The sequence below is a fragment of the Chiloscyllium plagiosum genome, unplaced genomic scaffold, assembly GCF_037043375.1.
Source record: "Chiloscyllium plagiosum isolate Xiang-an unplaced genomic scaffold, Cpla_swu_hap1 HiC_scaffold_21, whole genome shotgun sequence".
NCBI classification, from domain to species: Eukaryota; Metazoa; Chordata; class Chondrichthyes; order Orectolobiformes; family Hemiscylliidae; genus Chiloscyllium; species Chiloscyllium plagiosum.
In genome coordinates this window covers 45,025,753-45,046,345 of record NW_028270159.1, presented here as the reverse complement: position 1 = coordinate 45,046,345, position 20,593 = coordinate 45,025,753, and the positions used below count along the sequence as shown (strand labels likewise).

General features: G+C 43.2%; 1 protein-coding gene across 4 annotated transcripts in view; it reads left to right on the top strand.

Annotated features, from left to right (window-relative positions):
* The window catches only part of abca2 (ATP binding cassette subfamily A member 2), a 559,549-nt gene that overhangs the window by 343,084 nt on the left and 195,872 nt on the right, over nt 1-20,593 (top strand). For all 4 annotated transcript variants that reach the window (XM_087998533.1, XM_087998535.1, XM_087998534.1 and 1 more), the window contains exons 11-13: nt 6,744-6,872; nt 13,903-14,070; nt 14,891-14,987. In XM_087998533.1, the coding sequence (XP_087854659.1) occupies nt 6,744-6,872; nt 13,903-14,070; nt 14,891-14,987 (394 nt within the window). The remainder of the gene's footprint in view (nt 1-6,743; nt 6,873-13,902; nt 14,071-14,890; nt 14,988-20,593) is intronic.

Below are 20,593 nucleotides of genomic sequence, written 5' to 3'. Positions count from 1 at the left end.
TTTGCCTCGGAGGCCTCCGAGATAATCTTCCGGTCCAGGGTCCGCTCGGTGGAGCAGGACGAGACGTGCTCACGTTTCTTCTTCCAGAAGGTGCACAAAGAGACCTCTGTGCTCAGCGGCCTAAAGGAAGAAGATGGCTCGATAACGTCATCTCAGGCTGACATCATGAGGATCAGTAAATTCTTCTATGCCAGTCTGTATGACGCGAAGCCGACCGACAGCACAGCCTCCCAGTCGTTCCTGTCCTCTATCACGGAGGTCTTAGACGACAGAACACGGGAAAGACTGGACCAGCCGCTATCTCTGGACGAGCTGACCAAGGCCCTCGTGTCCTTTGAAAAGAATAAAACTCCCGGAAGCGACGGCTTACCAGTCGAGCTCTATTCCGCTCTGTGGGACTTGATTGGCCAGGACCTGCTGGAGGTGTATGTCAGTATGCTTCCGGCAGGTACCATGAGTGAATCCATGAGGAAAGGCATCATCACCATCGTCTACAAGCGGAAGGGGGAGAGGGATGAACTCAAAATTTGGAGACCAATCTCACTGTTGAATGCAGATTACAAAATTCTGTCAAAGGTAATCGCCAACCGGGTCAGGTCTGCTCTGGGGTCAGTGATTCACCCTGACCAAACCTGTGCTTTGCCGGGCAGGAAGATCGCTGAGAGTCTCGCACTCCTCAGGGATGCGATCGCCTACGTGCAGGACAGAGGATTGGACACCTGCCTGATCAGCCTGGACCAGGAGAAAGCCTTTGACAGGATATCACACAGGTATTTGAGAGATGTTCTCTCCAAAATGGGCTTTGGGGAGAGAATCTGCAATTGGATCAGACTGCTCTAAACCAACATTGTCAGTGCAGTCTCAATCAATGGATGGGAATCAGATAGCTTCCCAGTCAGATCTGGAGTCAGGCAGGGCTGTCCTCTCTCTCCTGCCTTGTTTGTGTGCTGCATAGAGCTATTTGCCGAGTCCATCAGGAAGGATGCGAGCCTGAGAGGGGTGACTATTCCTGGCAGTGGGGACCTGCAGGTTAAGGCCTCCCTGTACATGGATGACGTCGCCGTTTTCTGCTCGGATCCGCTGTCCGTGCGCAGACTCACGTACATATGTGACCAGTTCGAACGGGCCTCAGGGGCCAAGGTAAATCGGAGCAAGAGCGAGGCCATGCTCTTTGAGAACTGGGCCGACCAATCCTCGATCCCCTTCCCCGTCAGGACCGATCACCTGAAGGTGCTGGGTGTTTGGTTCGGGGGGACTGGGGCGTGCGCCAAGTCTTGGGAGGAGCGTATCAGCAAAGTGAGGCAGAAAGTGAGCAGATGGAAGCTACGGTCGCTCTCCATCGTGGGAAAAAACCTGGTCATCAGGTGTGAGGCACTGTCATTGCTGTTATACGTGGCACAGGTCTGGCCTATTCCCAGAACCTGTGCCGCCGCAGTCACCCAGGCCATCTTCCAGTTTTTATGGAGTTCAAAGATGGACTGGGTCCGAAGGGACTCGCTGTACAAAGATCTGGGCAACGGGGGAAAAAAATACACCCAATGCCACCCTCACCCTGATGGCCACCTTTGTGTGTGGCTGCACCAAGCTGTGCGTGGATCCCCGGTACGCAAACACCAAGTGTCACTACGTACTGAGGTTCTACCTGTCCCCGGTGTTGCAAAGGATGGGCCTGGCCTCGCTGCCGTGGAACGCTCCGAGTAGTTGGACCGTTCTGTATCACCTGTCCTTCGTGGAGAAGTTTATGAAGAAAAGCACCTTTGACCACAAGTCCATCAGGAAGTGGTCAGCACATAGTGTCCTCGAGACCCTTCAGGTAAAGGAGAGGGCGGATCCTATCGAGCGGTTCCCTGAGCAGACTGTCAAAGCCATTTGGCAGAATGCCTCTTCGCCAGAACTTTCCAACAAGCACCAAGGCATGGCTTGGCTGGTGGTGAGAAGGACTCTGCCTGTGAGATCCTTTATTCACGCCCGGACTCTCAGCCGCACCGCACGCTGCCCTCGAAGCGGCTACGGGGGGGGGAGGAGACTGTCTCACACCTCCTTCTGGAATGTGCTGTTCAGAAGAAGTCTGGAGAGGAATGCAGTGGTGTTTGTCGAGGTTCGTCCCGAGCAGCGCCGTGACGCGGGACTCCGTGCTCTACGGCCTGTTCCCCGGGACACACGCTGAGACGAACATCAACTGTGCCTGGAGGATCATCAACTCGGTGAAGGACACTCTCTGGGCGGTCCGAAACCTGTTGATCTTCCAGCTGAAGGAGTTGACCCCGACTGAGTGTTGCAGACGGGACATTCCAAGGTCCAGGACTACGTGTTGAGGGACGCGCTGAAGCTTGGGGCAGCTGCCGCCAAGGCGCGGTGGGGAAAGACCACTGTGTAACATCTGCCTGTCTAAGAAGAACAGGGGCAGTCATTTGGGCTCTGCTGACGTCTCAGCTAAAAATGTAATCGTATAGACCTGTAAATAAGAATGATTACTCTGTTTTCGGTATGCAAACAAATGGAATGTTTACATATGTATGGCATGTCCAACTGTACAGACCATCAAAGTATTTTATGAATAAAGTATATTTTTGAAATAAAAAAAAATTGAGACTGCTCTGCCATTCAATATGATCATGGCTAATCATCCAACTCAGTACCATATTCCTGCTTTTTCCTCATACTCTTTGATCCCTTTAGTCCTAAGATCTATAAACTATAAACTAATTCCCTCTTGAAAGCTGCCAATGTTTTGGCTTCAACTGTTTTCTCTGGCAGAGAATTTAATAAGCTCATCACTGCCTGAGTGAAGATGTCTCTCCTCCTCTCTGTTTTAAGTTGTCTACCCTGCATCCTTAAACTGTCTTTCTGCACACACTTTACCTGAACAACATTCTAACGTTGCTAATTGGGCTTTTGTGGACTTGAATATGTGCAGTCATTATTTCAGGTCTTCAGATAGAGTTTGAGATTGAGGATAGTCATATCAGGGAATACTGATGTAGTTTGGTCCCCATAATAATGATTCCTTTTGTTCTAAGTTTCATACTTTCATTATCAATTCTTATGACTGTATTTATAATTGGTGTTACCAACTTAACTTCATCAATCTGTAAGCGCACCAGTCCTTTACTGATGGAGCATCATCTTTCTGAAGAGTTGTCTGAACTCCCAGGCTGATGAAGATTATCCCACATGAGCATCTTGAAGAAGAGCAAAATAGTTCTCCTTGATGTCCTGGCGAATTTGTTCCTGAACTAACATCCAGAATCAAATCTATTTGGTCTTTACTACATTTAATTTGTGAGGAGGTCTTGAGGGCAAATTTGGCTGCCAGATTTCTGAGTTTAGATCAGTGACTGGACTTTGAGAGGACATCGCGGACTTGTGCAATGCTGAGGTTGTGGCAGTCATTTTGTAAATGCAAGTTCTTTTAATCATAACTTCGGTGGCACAGTGGTTAGCACTGCTGCCTCACAGCGCCAGAGACCCGGGTTCAATTCCCGACTCAGGCAACTGACTGTGTGGAGTTTGCACATTCTCCCCGTGTCTGCGTGGGCTTCCTCCGGGTGCTCCGGTTTCCTCCCACACTCCAAAGATGTGCAGGTCAGGTGAATTGGCCATGCTAAATTGCCCGTAATGTTAGGTAAAGGGGTAAATGTAGGGTAATGGGTGGGTTGCGCTTCGGCGGGTCTGTGTGGACTTATTGGGCCGAAGGGCCTGTTTCCATGCTGTAAGTAATCTAATCTAATCTTCATACAGCATGGAATCAGATCTTCAGTCCAACCAGTTCATGCCGACCATTATCCCAAACTAAAGCAGTCCCACCTGCCCGCACTTGGCCCACATCCCTCCAAATCTTTCCTATTCATGGAGTCACCCTTGAATACTGCTTGGTTGGGCAATGTTGGCTCAGGAACGAAAGCTAGTGAACAGCAGCACCTTGGACTGGTGGTCTTGGGTAACTTGTTGAGAGTAAAAGTGCATTGCAGAGCTGAACAGGAGGGGCAACTGCTCTGATTCAGCAAATCACTAAGTGGATTAATGCCTGTCGACATTCAGTGTGCAAAGAAATAGAAGCGATGAGCATGTTCAACATTATCTTGTGATATTCGCCAGTTGTTGGATCCCAAGTTTGTTATTTATTTTGAAAATATTAGTTATTTAAAAATTAAATTAATCATGCTTCATCTCACTCCAGAGTGGCAAGCAGAATCCAGTGCTCCCATCTCCCCCAGTCTTGTCTGGTTTTGCTTGGAAGAGATGATGGAATGAATGGAGTATAGTTGGGAGCTTATTAGCATAAATAGAATTAAGCGAGATGTGTTCAACAGGAGCTTGTTAAAACTTAATATCAGCTGATCGAGTGCTTTGCCTTGCAATTTTGCAACAGCGAAAGAAAAGATAATGAATATTTAATTCAGCTACTGGCAGTGTACTAATAGTTTTGTGCTTCAGATAGTGACAATGGAGGTCAAAAAGACAATCCTGTTCTGCAATAAGGGTGAATTGAATTTATATACAAAAAGCTCTTCATTTTGTTGAATTTTCACAGCATCATGTTTCTTACGCAGGATTTTTTCTTTAACTTTCTCAACAATCTGGGCTTTGGCGACCACATCAAATTCTGAAGTGCAAAACTGAGAGTGCACCACAGCTTTCAACGTCTTACCCTCCTTCACAGAAACACACTCACCAGGCTGTAAAGATTTTATTTACTTGCCAGAATTTAATGGAAAAAGAGACCTTTTGTGCAAGCTTCATTTTAAGTAACACTGATTGTAGAATATCAACTTGTTGTCAAAGGCTCAAACACTTGGACAAAAACGTGCCTCAGTGAGCGTCTCTTGGACAATTGAGGAGGAAGCTAAGCAGTAGTTAGATCTCTGCTGTTGTCCACCAATTAAAACTTGTAACCTTATACTTTTGTGTGAAAGTACTGGAAAAGAGAATTTTAGATGCCAATGTTCTCATTCACCCTTAATCAACTTCACAAAAAATATACGATCCATTCATTATCACTTTGTTGTTTTTATTAGGAGTTTCCTGACCACACATTAGCTGCCACATCCGAAGAGTGTGGTACTGGAAAAGCACAGCAAGTCAGGCAGCATCCGAGGAGCAGGAAAATCGATGTTTCGGGCATGAGCCCTTCCTCAGGAATGTGGGGGAGAAGGGGCTGAGAGATAAATACGAGGGTGGGGACAGGTGTGCGGGGAAGGTAGCTGGGAAGGCGTTAGGTAGATCCCATCTACCTTTGCTCCCCGCTCCCCCCTCCCCCCATCCCCCTATTTATCTCTCAGCCGCCTTCTCACATTTCTGATGAAGGGGTTTTGCCCGAAACGTCGACATTCCTGCTCCTCGGATGCTGCCTGACCAGCTGTGCTTTCCCAGCACCACACTCTTCGATTCTGATCTCTAGCATCTGCAGTCCCCACTTTCTCATTAGCTGCCACTTTTCCTGTATTTTCCCAGTGACTACGCTTCAGATGTGCTTGACAGCACGATGACTCATTGGTTAGCACTGCTGACTTGCAACGCCAGAGACCTGAGTTTGATTCCAGTCTCGGTCGACTGTCTGTGTGGAGTCTGCACATTCTCTCTGTCTCTGTGTGGGTGCCTTCAGGTGCCCTGGTTTCCTCCCACAATCCAAAGATGTGCAGGTTAGGTGGAGTGGCCATGCTAAATTGCCCATAGTTTTCAGGGATGTGCTAGGTTAGCCATGGGCAAGCAGGGTTATAGGGATGGGATGGGAGATGCGTTTGGATGATGCTCTTCAGAGGGTCAGTGTGGACTCAATGGGCCAAATGACCTGCTTCCATTCTATGGGGATTGTATGATTCTGTAAAGCATTCAAGATGACCTGCAATTGTGAAAGTGCTATTTCAATGAAAGTGTTTCCTTCCTTTAGTTTATCAAGGGCATGACAGGCAAACTGTTAAAATCTTTTCTACAGCTTCCTGTGTTTATAAAACTCCACGTTTCAGAAATGTGAACGATAAAACAGAGAAAATTTGACAATAGGAAGTAAAGCTTTGTTGACAGGAAATACAGACATAAGATTTCGGGAATACGAAGCAAGTGTTTCAAAGTGCAAGTCATCTGCTTCTCTCCACCAGCCTGACGGTGAAGAAAATTGCCAGTTTGTACAATAATAGCCTTCCTTGTGATCTTGTCTGCTTTGCTTGCCAGGCTTCAGTTCAGACCCTAGTTCTAAATGACATTCATCAGTTAGAATGCATAGTTACTAAATGACCAATTGGTAACTCTGTCACTGTTAGGCACACAGGGAAATATAAAACCCTTACGCTGGGGACCATACTGTCAATGATGAACGACGGAACTGACAGTGGGAACTGCACTGTCTGTTGAATTATACTGTTTGTTGTGGAATGCCACAATGCAGGAAATCTCATGCCTTGTTTGTGATGGGATAATTAACTTGCTTATGACTGTATCTGTTTTGCATTTGTTACTTGCTTGGTTGAGTGGGCAGATTTGCTGTGTGCAATCAGTGCATGATGATGCATCAGAACACCCCAATGTCATTTCTGCCTGTACTTTTTTCCTCTTTGTAATGGGCAAAGTGACTGTTCTTCACTCGCTGTGCCTCCACTGCTAATACTCCAAAGCTGCAGGGGAACCAAGTCACAAAAGCTCCTGTTGAAATTAGCCATTTGGAAACAGACGTGAGAATTTTGTTTTTGGAAACGCTGATGAATAAGTGTTTTGCACATCTGATGGTTTATTTTCTTTTCTTGCAGGCTAATGAAACGTTTGCCTTTGTTGGGAATGTTACACACTATGCCAGAGTCTGGCTGAACATTTCCTCAGAAATCCGCACATTCCTGGAAGAGGGCAGGCTACAGAACCGCATCAGCTGGCTGCAGCAGGTGGGTATGGCTGTGTCCTGAATCGCTTTGGAACACGGCAAGGTCTATGAAACCGCAAAGGCAGAGAGAATCCATTGATTTTTCTCCACATTTCTGTCAAATGTTGACTGAAAAGCAATCATTATAATTCGTTCAGTGAGTTGTTCGCTAGGGACTTGAGTTGACATCTGTTTATATAATGACTTGAAAGGCATTAATTTAACATACCAGCACAGATCACTTGCCCCAGTGCTTGAATTCACTGCAACTCATCGGGCTGCATTGAGAATAAATGAATCCTTTCACCAACACAAATCTATTTGGGAGAAGTGGAATTCTGTTATCCGTTAGCATGAGCATAAGCATTGCATATTTCAGGTTTGGTTGTCTTAAAAATGTAAATCAGTACAGAGAAAATAATCACAACAAAATTTACATCAGTCTAAGTGCAAATTTGAAAGCACGCTGATTTCTCTTGTGTTTCACTAGATTGCTTTAGAGTGAGGAGAGGATCTTAAAGCCAAAGGCTGTTATAATAACTGCTGCATGATCTTAAATTTTAAGAGGTATTTTATGTAATTTCTTGCTTTGACTTCCCGTTTCATTCCAAGGACTGGGAACATCTTGGGAGTGAACAAGTTAAAAGGTTCCAGCAACTGAGTCCAGTACTTGAACCTACCTTGAGCTTGAGAATGAGTGAACTCCTCATATGCTGGAGATATTGTGCCGAAACCTATCACAACAATGACATATCTTCATTGCTTTTCCAAATCCTTATCCCTTTTACATATTGCTGCACTTGCAAGTGTCCTTTACAACTGTCGGCATCCCCGATTGCCACCAGAGAATTCTCACCAATACTAACATACTCCCAATAAATACAAATATACTCTCAGGGAGTCCCTGTCATAACTTCCAAAAAGTATTACCCAAAACAAACAGTCCACCCCCTCCCTCGTTCAGGATTAACAGTCAGAGATCACAATGCCCTGGTTTCAAGCCCTTCTCTGAAACAGAAAGGTATAATCTCAGCTGACATTCCACTAAACGTAGTGAGACAATAGAGGGATTTTTAAAGTATGATAAGGATTTCAGAATTAGATTTAAGTTTATTGTCACATGTATTCAATGCTACAAAAGAACAGGAATATAGTGAAAAGTATCCAATGTCGCCAATACACAGCACCATTTTAGGTAACAAAGTACCTAGATACAAAAAATCTTAGATAGAGAAAAAAGAGAAAATAAAGTAAAAAGGTTACCATTATCGGTAATTATGCTATAAGTTAGGAAAAGAAATAAGGCTAAAAAGATAGCCATATAGTCTTTCTGTAAGGGATTTTAAAAATAAAGCACTGATTACATGAGAGGGAAAGAAGGAAGGGATGGAAGGACAGACAAAGGAAAGAAGATAAATAAAAATAAGGAGGACAAGAACGAAGCAGCAAAAGAAAGACCAGCCTTCTAGTGCTTACCAAGTTACCCCAAAGTAGTTTACAGTAAATGAAGTGTTCCTGAAGTATAGTGACTACTGTAATTAATATACTGGTAGAAGCTAATAATACACTTCCTTTTCCTGTCATATGTACTGCATGCTGCGAAGCTGACAAAACCTCCATTAAACAGTAGCATAAATGGAGAATTTGAAGGCAGGTTAAACCCTGGTGTGAAAAAGCAACCAGAATTCATTTATTACTAAGAGATCGAATGATGCTTTACCTCCCCTGAGGTACTCAAGAAATGCGAAGAAAGGCACCGTGAAATGTTAAACTGAGGTTGAGGATAAATTTAAAGGTTCCCAAAGTATGATTTAAAAAAAGGGCAAGGTTTTATTTTCCCTTGTGTCCACTCTTCACCAACATTTCTCCCTCAACCAACACCACAGAAACCATGTCATTGTGCATTGCTGTTCGTGCTCTACCCCTACAATGTCTTTCTAATAACGGAACTATAATTCATTGTCCATGAAGTCCTTGGTTCATCCTGTAGTAGTAAAGCTCTCTATAAATGCAGTCCCTTCATTCCATTTTGTTCGTGTGGCCAACACACAGCTATCTCCAGGATCTGCGGTTTACAGTCTTAAAGCCAATGAATTTGTGTATTGAAGTGACAGCAATACCATGTGGAGAGCAACGTGGCTGTCTAAGTCTATCGTACACAGAAGGAAAACGGCAGAGAGTTTTGTTTTTTGAATGCCCAGGGTCTTCCGTGCTGAGAGATGGAAACTGCCAGCTGCTCAGCCTTGTAATTATAATTTGCTCACGTTCACTGGATATTTCCAGATGAGTAAAAAGGAATGAACTACAAGCAAATGATAGGAGGGATGTTCAGACAGTGAAGCTGTTCCAGAATCTGGCTAAAGAGTGTAGTTAAGACCTTGATGCAAATCTGCCAGCCATGAAATATAGATGGAATCGTAAAGAAAGGTGCTAGATCTCTCCTCAAACCTTTTTGTTAGTATTATACGACCTACGTATGCACCTCGATTCAATAAATTCTTAGTTACAAATCACACAACACCAGGTTATAGTCCAACAGGTTTAATTGGAAGCACTATATGTTGGACTATAACCTGGTGTTGTGTGATTTGTAAGTTTGTACACCCCAGTCCAACACCAGCATCCCCAAATCAGTAAATTCTCGACAGTTTTATTTTAAATGACACTGAATGCTGAATAAAGATTGTCCAAACCAGCAAGAATATAGCGTTCCTTTAAAAAGATGCTGAGGTACACAGAATAATAAGTAATGGCATGTTTCTCAATATTTCCATGAAACTACAATCCAACCGATTGTTCTTCGGGACTCTAAGTGTGAATAATGATTGAATTTGCCTCAAAGAATCTTGTTTTACAGTGGGAACTGGGAGACAGCTGAGAATCACTGACTGTCTACAAATTGCAGCATTTCCACATCAAATCATGTGAAAGGGAGGCTGTATGTTTAGGATTTAAGAAAGGACTCCATCCCGTGTTTGGTCAAATAATTCAGACCACTAGCCCCTGTAGTGTTGTTGAAATAATAATTCTTGTGAAGTGCATTAAATATTTGGCTCTTGAACTCACTGTGACTGAAAATGTTTTTTTTGTAATTCTTCAAGGACACAGTGTGACTGATTTGAAACATTCTGGAATGAGCAGTGTTGAGCTGAACTCATTAAATTGTATAAAATATTGAATCATTTATAGAAAGTAAACACTAATTAACAACTCGAATTGTGTTGTAGTGAAATGGGTTTCTAAGTTTAGAATAGCAAACAGAAATGCCTTTACTCAAAGGCAGACAGTCCAGATAACCAAGTTCATTCAGAACATGTACACGATGGAGTTAAGCAAGTATCTGGAATAGGAAATGTAAGGAAAATGAAAACAAATGAAAGAAGTTTAGTCATTTGTAATCTAGGACACACATGTTGGTTGCTCACAGTTATCTCTGAGTCAAGAGTTTTTGAATTTAGTTCCAATTCCCGAGAGTCGAACACAAAAACCTAAAATGATGCTGCACTGTTGCATTCTTAGAGGTGATGTCTTTTAGATTAAACTGAGGCTAGGTATGCACTCTCAGGTGTATGGAGGAGATCCCATTTTGAAGAAAATTAAGGGAGTGGTGTTGGGCCAATACTGACCTCTCATTCCACATCATCAGAAGAGCTTATTATTATCACATTTCAGTTTGTGGGACGTTACCGTATTCAAACTGGTTGCTGCATTTTCCTGTATTACAGCGGTGACTAAATATCAAAAGTGCCTTTGGATATCGTCAAAGGTACTTTATAAATGTTAATGATCACATCCACTTTGCACGTAACAAGCTGGCATATTCAACAGTATGGTAATGATTAGTTAATCTCTTTAAGAGATGGTAGTGAGGAGGTAAAGATTGGCATGGAGACAGGGAGAACGCCCCTGCTGCTCTTTGAAATAATGTTATGAGATGTTTTGCACCCACCTGAAAGAGGAGATGGGGCTTTAAGTTCTTGCACAAGAGTGTAGTATTCCCTTAGACCTGTACCAGATTGTTAGCCTAGATTTAGTGCTGAGGTTGCTGGAGTGGGATTTAAGTGCCCAACCCTCTGGCTTAGAGACAAGATGGCTACCCGCTGGGCTGCAGCTGACAAACATGAGAATGGGAGCCAGCTGGAAACGACAGGTACTGGGGGGGTGGGAATACCATGGGTCTCGGATCCTATTGCAAAGTTGGAGTTCACGCCCTTTGTGTTGTTGGTTGCTGTAAGTGACAGGAGCATTGGGGCTTTACCACAAACAAAAGCGGTCATGATCAAATCATTATGTGAATTTGTTTCACATAAACAGAGTGGAATGCAATGCGCTGAACCATTCCAGGATGCCATCTGTGCAGGCATTAATGTAGTTCACATGTTGTCAGATGTTCTTCTTCGTTTCTGGTCTAATCATAGTCCTAATTAAAACCTAAAACAGAGGGTTGAAATCATAGAATCCCTACAGTGTGGAAACAGGCCCTTCGGCCCCACAAGTCCACACCGACCCTCTGAAGAGTAACCCACCCAGACTCATGCCCCCTACCCCATTACTCGAGATTTCCCCTGACTAATGCACCTAACCTACACATCCCTGGACATGATGGGCAATTTAGCATGGCCAATTCACCTAACCTGCACGTCTTTGGACTAGAAGGCATGCAGACACAGGGAGAATGTGCAAACTCCACACAGACAGTCGCCCGAGGCTGGAATCGAACCTGGGGACCCTGGTGCTGTGAGGCAGCAGTGCTAACCACTGAACCACCATGTCACCCCCTACTTCAGTAAATCTGCTGCGATTTGGTTGAGTGCCAGTGGATTTTTCACTGAGTAGTTGTTTTTGTTAATAACTGACAAAATTCTGTTTGATTTCATCTGTCACAAAGTTGTATTCTGATGTTCCCTAAGTCTACTGGGAAATTCAGACAAGCGAGTAAGATATTGGTTACCAAATTGGAATGCCATAGAAGTGTCTCCCAGTGAGGGAAAACTGAAGCTTTCAAAGCAAGTTAGACATCCCTTTTTCATATACTTCATGTTGCACACTCGGGTACAAAGAGGTAAAGATGGGTGTAATGCAGTCTGACATAAATATAAACTGGGCCAATAGTGGATTGAAGAGAGCAAATTGAATGTGAGCTTTAATAGAACCAGAGGAGTAGGAGCTGGAGTAGACCATGTAACCCTTGACCCTGCTCCATCATTCAGCAAGATCGTTGTTTCTCGTACCATTCCTTGATACCTTTAAAATACAGGAATATCTATCTTGAACTTACTCAGTAACTGTGTCACCACAACCCTCTGGGATAGAGAATTCCAAAATTTCCTATCCTCTGTGTGAAGGGACAGCACAGAGGTTCAGTAGTTAGAACTGCAGCCTCACAGTGCCAGGGATTTGGGGTCGATCCCACCTTCTGTTGGCTGTCTGTGTGAAGTTTGCACATTCTCCCTCATGTCTGTGTGGATTTTTTCCGGGTGCTCCGATTTCCTCCCACAATCCCAAGATGTGCAGGTTAGGAGGATTGTCCGTGCCAAATTGTTGCCCATAGTGTCCAGGGATGTGTCAGTTGGGTAGATTAGCCATGGGAAATGCAGGGTACAGAGATCGGGTAGGGGTGGGCCTGGGTGGGATGCTCTTTGGAGGGCAGGTGTGGACACAATGGGCCGAATAATCTGTTTCCATACTGTAGGGATTCTATGATTGTAAGAAATTCCTCCTCATGTCAGTCCTTAAATGGCCTTTCCTTATAAACCCACCACTCACCACAATCAAGGACACATTCTTCCTGCATCTACCCTGTTGACCTCTTAATCCTTCGACACAGGACAATGCCACAATCATGGACATTAGTCTGTGACTGTTCTCTCTCCATGGTAAGTATATTCTTCCTTAGATCAGTTAAACAAAACTAGTATAATATCATCTTAAGTGCATAAATAAAAATAGAGTTAATGTTTCAAATCCAATATGACTTCTTCAGAACTCAACTCTTTCTCCCTCCACAGAAACCTGCTGAGTTTCTCTAGCACTTGCAGTTTTTATTTCAAATTTCCAGCAATTTGCTTTTAATCTAAGTGCAGTTTCAACAAGGCTCTATATAAATGCAGCAAGGTTTCTTTACCGCTGTTCTCAAATTCTCTTTCAAGAATGGCTAACATGCCAGTTCCCTCCCTAATTGCCTGCTGCACCTGCCTGTTAGCTTTCACTGACTTAGGAGCAAGGGTTCCCATGTCCTTTTGGACATCAACACTTCCCAATCTCTCCTCACTTAAACAAATACACATTTCTGAGATTTCCCACATTATATTTCATCTGCTAGGTTCGTGGCCACTCACCCAATCTATCTAAATTCCCTTGACCCTTCTTTGTATCTCCGAACGTGTATTCACACCTAATTTTGCATCATTTACAAACTTGGAAATATTACATTTGATCTTCACATCTAGATATTTTCTAATCCACTTGTTATTATTAAGCTCTGGAGCAGGTAAGACTTGAACCCAGTCCTCCTGGCTCAGAGCTAGGGACATTATCACTGTACCACAAGAGCTCCTTTGTCTCCATTTTTCAAATTTTTTTCTCTTGAATAAAAGTTCCACCTTGGGATTCAATTCTACTCAATTGTCATGTAATTTCTAATCAGCCTGTTCAGAGATGTTATGACACACCTCTGGTGCAGGTGGGACTTGAACCAAGGGCTTTTGGCTCAAAGGTAGGGACACTGCACCACAAGAGCTCTTTAGTCCCTATATTGAATTCATTGAGGTAGATTATGAATAACTGGGGCCCATTAACTGATCGTTGTGGCCCCCAGTAGTCACTGTATGATTACTTGAGAATGACCTGTTTGTCATCCATAATTAATCTGGGTTGGAAAAGTATGCATCCAGTGATTACTCTGACAAACCAATTAGCCTGTTTTTATGTTCCTTATTTAGAAATGCACTTTGTAAATTATATCAGTTAAATGGAGAGCAGAACCACAGAAGCTGTGTGAGATCAGTGAGGTGCACACACCAAACCTTTTTGCTCTGTCTTTTGCTTTGCAGTTTACCTCTGATTTGAAAAAGCATCCGGAAGTACTGAATGCCTCCGATAGTGACGTCATCAGGAACTTTCTCAACAGCAACTTCTCCATGCCAAACTCCAGCACACTGCTCCAACAGCTGGACACCATTGACAATGCAGCCTGTGGCTGGATCCAGTTCATGTCCAAGGTTAGAATACCAGAAGTGGCTTAAACTCACAGACCCAGTGTACAGAACCTTGCTGACAATCTTGTTTCCTGGAATCATCCACGTGGATTCAGTCTTGGTGATGGACATGGCGCAGTAGTCTGCGCAGTTACAAAGGCCATGTGTTGTTTTAACTCACCTAGAAAAAGATAATCAATTTATTGCTTCAATGTGTGTCAGTGATTAGAACCAGAGGACATTGATGGAAACTAGTTTAAAAAAAAAGACAATTTGTCTCGACATATCTGTGAATATTTTATTGAAAAGGTTCATAATAAAAGTTACTTCCAAGTAGAAACTCAAGGCTATTTAAAACATAATAGCTGACTAGAGATGTCCACTGGGTGATATGGTCTTTTTAAATGCTGAGTTTTCTTAGCTACCCTTCTATATTAATTTAGTTTTGACAGATAAGTTATCTTGCATCTCTGATCACATATTAAACTCCCACTCAAGATGGCAGAATGTGTACCTACTTCCAGGCTGTTATCAATGTAATCAGCTGGTCAACACACAAATATGTTCAAAGAAGGCTTTATAAGTCCTTCCTCCCACACCTCTTTGTAGAGAGCCCCTGTCCTCAGCCCATTGTTCTGTGATTTTCTCGAAGATAGGATTAGTCTTTTCAATTTCCATTTTCTCTCAGAAATAGACTATTTACACCTGTATAACTCTTTGTCCAAGACATATGAAAAGTTTGAAGGCTATTAAGGTTTAGTTGAAGTTGAGACTGGTATTTAATGTTGGTTTTGATTTGTTGCCACTATTGTTGGTAATTTTGATAACTTTGATTTTTCTACAGGTGAGTGTGGACATTTTTAAAGGCTTCCCCAATGAGGAGAGCATAGTGAACTACACCTTAAGCCAGGCATATCAGGACAATGTCACAGTATTTGCCAGTAAGTGTTTTATACTTGTTGCTGATTTTTATTGTTCTGGAATTTGTTTCAAAAATGCTTATTACAAGTAAGTATTTCTCTCCTCCCCATCGTATGGTATCATGTTGATATTTACATTCCTAGTAAGGCAATCCCCCTTTTGTACTGTTTGGAATGAGGTCAGCCAGATGGATATTCTAGAATATGTGTTGCCTGACTGGGGCTGTTAGCCTGGTCCAGACAGGGAGCCCTGGCTGACAGATACAAACAGGAGTGCCAGAGATCCTGTTCACTTTCGGAGCTGACTCTGCTAACTGGGTCATGTGTAAATAAAAGGTGACTTGGTGACAGGATACCGGCCCTCGTGGACTTATTTTACCTTTTGTCCATGACTATAGCATCACCCCCAGCCCACCACACCCCTGACCCCCCCAAACTATAGCATAAATGCTTTCCCCACCACACTATATTTCAGCTCTCACAAAGTGTCATCTAGTCTTGAAACGTTAGCTTGCTCCCTCTCCACGGATGCTGTTTGACTTGCTGTGATTTCCAGAATTTGCTGTCTTCAGTACAGATTCCAACATCCGTAGTAATTTGTCCCTACATTTTAGTTTCGTCATTCTTTCACAGGATTCCAGCATTGTTGGCAAGGTTAGCTTGTTTTGCCTGTCCCAAATTGCCCTTGAACTAAGTGGCTTGTTAGGTCATCTCAGAGGGCAGTTCAAGAGTTAGTCACGTTGCTGGGGTTTCTGGCGTTTCATGTACGAGAAACCAGACAAGAAAGGTAGATTTCCTTCTCTGAAGGGCATTATTGAACCAGACAGGTTTTTACAATAATGATATTTCACAGGCGTCATTATGAAGACTTTATCTGTGATGCATGCATTCTTAATTAATAAAGTTCAAATTCCATCAACTGCTCCCGTAATATTTGATCTCTTGATCTCCGAGCAATCCCTAGATTTATTAGTCAAGTGACACTACCATTCTGCCACAGTCTGCCCATCTTAGATGGATGGAAGGATGGGATTGTTGTCACTGTCTAAATTAATGGCAACAATAAGGGACACACGACTAAGAGTTTCTCCAAAGAGACATCCCACACTTCCCAAAATCCAGAACATAACATGTTTCTGTTTATTTAATGGTGCTGATCCTAGACCAGCGTACCCAGTAGAGGCTAGTTTGGATGATTGTACTGAAGTATTGCACACACCTTGGAAGAGTGATCTCAATTGTATTGCTGTTAGGATACTGACAGGGGGCAACATTTTACTTCTTTTCCATGTTACGGAATAAATGCAGACATGTTCAGCTATAAATTGTGATTGTTTGTTGTGTATCTTTGTAACAGGGCTATTATGGTGAGGTAGTAATCCAGGGCAGAGGATGCAATGAAGCCCATTTTCAATCCACGGGGGGGGCACACGTTAATTGGTTGTAGTTCCTTGGCTGTAAAAAAGCAAATTCTCTTGGTCTCTGCTGTAACGGTGAAGGGAGACCAGAAGAACTCCTACAGGATCTGAAGGCTACCATCTCTCGGCTATGGTTTAATATATAAATCTTTAGCACATCTTTGATGCTGCCCAGTCAAAACAAAACATTTTTTAGACCACGTATCAAAATATGATGCCCTTCATTGCGGTAACCTGTAGAATTACATTCGAAATAGAGGTAAATGGGCATAGCTGCCTGTATTGTGAATTTATAATCAAGAGATCTCCTGAGACTTGTCAATTGAGTTACTCAGGACAAGGGAAACACTCATGATATGAAAAAACTGTTTTGACTGGCAGACAAGTTGGAGGACACAGATTTGACTGATTTAACTGGCAGGAGAACCAGAGGAGAAATGTTTGTTTGGATCTGAACTGCATTGCGTGAAAGGGTGGTGTAAGCAGAGTCAATGGTCAGTCTCAAAAGGGAATTGGATAAATGCTTGAAGAGGGAGATTTTTGCAGGCGTGAGAGATTAATTTTGTGATTTCACTTCAGGGTCATCCTGCTTCAGGCAGTGGGGGATGGGCATGAATTTGAGAAGGCGGGATCTTCACGGTGAGCTCAGCTGGTTTGGGAATTGAACTCGCGCTAGTTGGTGTCACTGTGCATCACAAAGCAGCCATCCAGCCAGCTGAGCACTGTGTGCTCAGTGTTGGCTCAGATTCAGTCGACTCGAGAAATAATAGACTGGTAGAGATATACAGCACGGAAACAGACCCTTCGGCTCAACTCATCCACGCCGACCAGATATTCTAATCTAATCTAGTCCCATTTGCCAGCCATTGGCCCCTCTAAACCCTTCCTATTTGTATGCTCATCCTCATTCGTTTTAAATGTTTTAATTGTACCAGCCTCCACCACTTCCTCATTCATACACGCACCCACCCACTGCAGGAAAAAGTTACCCCTTAGGTCCCTTTTGAATCTTTCCCCTCTCAGCTTAAACCTCTGCCCTCTCATGTTAGATTCCCCTACCGTGGGAAAAAGACTTTGACTATTTACCCTATCCATGCCCCTCATGATTTTATAAAATCACCCTTCAGCCTCTTACGCTCCAGGGAAAATAGTCCCAGCCTATTCAGCCTCTCCCTATTGCTGAAACCCTCAACCCTGGCAACATTCTTGGCAATCTTTTCTGAATCCTTTCAAGTTTAACATCATTTCTCCTGGAGCAAGGAGTCCAGATTTGACCAGAATATTTCCAAAAGTAGCCTAAGCAATGTCCTGTACTGCCACAACATGACCTCCCAACTCCCAGACTCGAGTCGCTGAACAATAAAGATATAAAGGCAAACATACAAAATGCCGCCTTCATTACCCTGTCTACCTGTGACTCCAGCTTCAAGGAAATACTGGAGGATATGTCTTAAGGGTTTGCCTTATATGATCAGACAGGCTGGCTATGAAAACACAATCTTATGAATTGCAAATATAATCCCGATATTCGTCCTCTGAAGGGGTAGTGGAATTGTAAATCATATCGATCAGATTGATGGGACTACTTTTTGATCTGACAGGTGAACATATCTCTGCTTTGATGTTGCTTTCATGTTTTCTGATGAAGCTGTTCCTCTCCGTTCGGGCAGTGAGAAAGAGAAAGCTGCAGAATTATTCATTCAGCAGTGTCACCTGAGAGCTCTTTGAAGTGAGGGTAGACATGAGGGAGAAAGCGCAACAGATGAATAATAACTGTTTCCTTTAGCTGACTCAGCACATGTAACCTCAGCGTTAATACTTATTCATTATACATTGTTATACATTTGCTCACTTGCCTGATTGAAGGCTGCAATGTCCTTTGTGTCCTGAGTTCAACATAGCCAGGAATCTTTACATTACCAACTGGAATATCGATCAGTCTGTGCTCAGATTAGCACAAGCTCAATATCTTAATAATTATAAATGGATTTACATAACATTTTTAAATTGATGCCTGAGCAGTTTTCTTGCTTTTGATAGCACACTGCTGTAATGTAAATACATCACTGAATGTTGTCACAGGAAGCTTGTATGTATCGGTTTGTGCCTAACATTTAGGTGTTCGCAGATTTTTGGTGCCATCCATATGGGCTTGTAGTTCGACATACGCTCTTTGGTGCAGAGCTGAAGATAGTAATTATATATTCCTGAGCTAATGGAGGATTGAAAAGAGTTCTCTGATTTGTTGCTTTATGATGATCTATATCTCACTCTTCTGCACTACGGTGTAACTTTGCTCTGTAGTGTCAAAGTTTCTGCTGATAGGTTTCCTCAAATGTTGTTCTAATTACAATCTCTGGAGGGCAGTATGGGGCCTAGTTTCTGCCTGATGTTTCCTCATTCCCTTCCTGTCAGGATATCCCAACCTAATACTAAGGACTTCCCAGTATTGACATGGTCATGAATGGAGATCTGAAGTAGGAACATAATAGGCATTGTAAGACACTTCAAACCCTGCAGTTGTATTAATTAATGCTTAGTCTACGTAGAGATCCTGTAGGTAACAGCCTTGAAGATCAAATGTCACGAGTGTCATTGCCCAATGTAACACTGACCAGTAAGGGTCTAATTTCTTGTTAGTGCTGAGTGGACTGATCTTGGCTGGATAATGATGACAGTGATGCAGTTGACTCTCCAACATCTGCTTTAAGGTGAGGCAAGCAAGGAATTGTCATTTGTTTTAGAGTCAGAGCATGGAAACAGACCCTTCGATCCAACCCATCCATGCCGACCAGATATCCCAACCCAATCTAGTCCCATCTGCCAGCACCCGGCCCATATCCCTCCAAACCCTTCCTATTCATATACCCATCCAAATGCCTCTGAAATGTTTCAATTGTACCAGCCTCTACCACTTCCTCTGGCAGCTCATTCCATACATGTACCACCCTCTGTGTGGAAAAAGTTTGCCCCTTAGATCTCTTTTATATCTTTCCCCTCTCACCCTAAACCTATGCCCTGTCGTTCTGCACTCCCCGACCCCAGGGAAAAGACTTTGTCGATTTATCCATCCATGCCCCTCATAATTTTGTAAACCTCTATAAGGTCACCCCTCAGCCTCTGACGCTCCAGGGAAAACAGCCCCAGCCTGTTCAGCCTCTCCCTGTAGCTCAGATTCTCAAACCCTGGCAGCATCCTTGTAAATCTTTTCTGAACCCTTTCAAGTTTCACAACATCTTTCCGATGGGAAGGAGACCAGAATTGCACGCAAAATTCCAGCAGTGGCCTAACCAATGTCCTGTACAGCCGCAAAATGACCTCCCAACTCCAGTACTCAGTAGTCTGACCAACAAAAGAAAGCATACCAAACGCCTTCTTCACTATCCTATCTACCTGCAACTCCACTTTCAAGGAGGTATGAACCTGCACTCCAAGGTCTCTTTGTTCAGCAACACTCCCTAGGAGTGTTGCATTTATCTGAATTAAACTCCATCTACCACTTCTCAGCCCATTGACCCATCTGGTCCAGATCCTGTTGTAATCTGAGGTTCTGAAAAAATATTTGAGAGCATTGATTAAGCATAACTTTGGCTGTGGTTACACAGCTTTTATTCAACATAGGCCTTACAGGGTCTTTTGGGACATTGGATTGTTGGGTGATCTTGATTGTCCTGGCTTCAACATGAGTATAATCTTGTTAAATTCCAAGAAGGGCCAAGCGGCCGAAGTGTTAAACAGCAGGAACTTTATGATGGAGATGTTCACTCTACAGGCAGTAAGGTTAGACTGAACTGTTTCCTGCCCCAAAAAAGCCGATGGTATTACCATCACATCACATGATTCAACTCTCAATGTGATAATCCACATTAATTATGTAAATATACAACAAATCTCAAGAGTTTGGTCTTTGGGTGGACAATGGAGTGTGTGAAGCCTGTTAAAGAAGAGAAAAGAATTACATATCACCTTTATAAATTGAACAAATGAAACATAGGAGCAGGAGGCAGTTCAGCCTTTCAACACTGCTCCACTATTTAATACAAACTTGGATGCCTTTTACCCTCACTACTCCCATCATCCTATATTCCATTGATCATCAGAAGTTTATTAACCTTTACTTTAGAGATACTCAAGACTGAGCTTCCCCCCGTGCTTGGTCACATAATTCCAAAGTTCCACAAACCTCTGAGGGGAAAAATACTTCTCCTC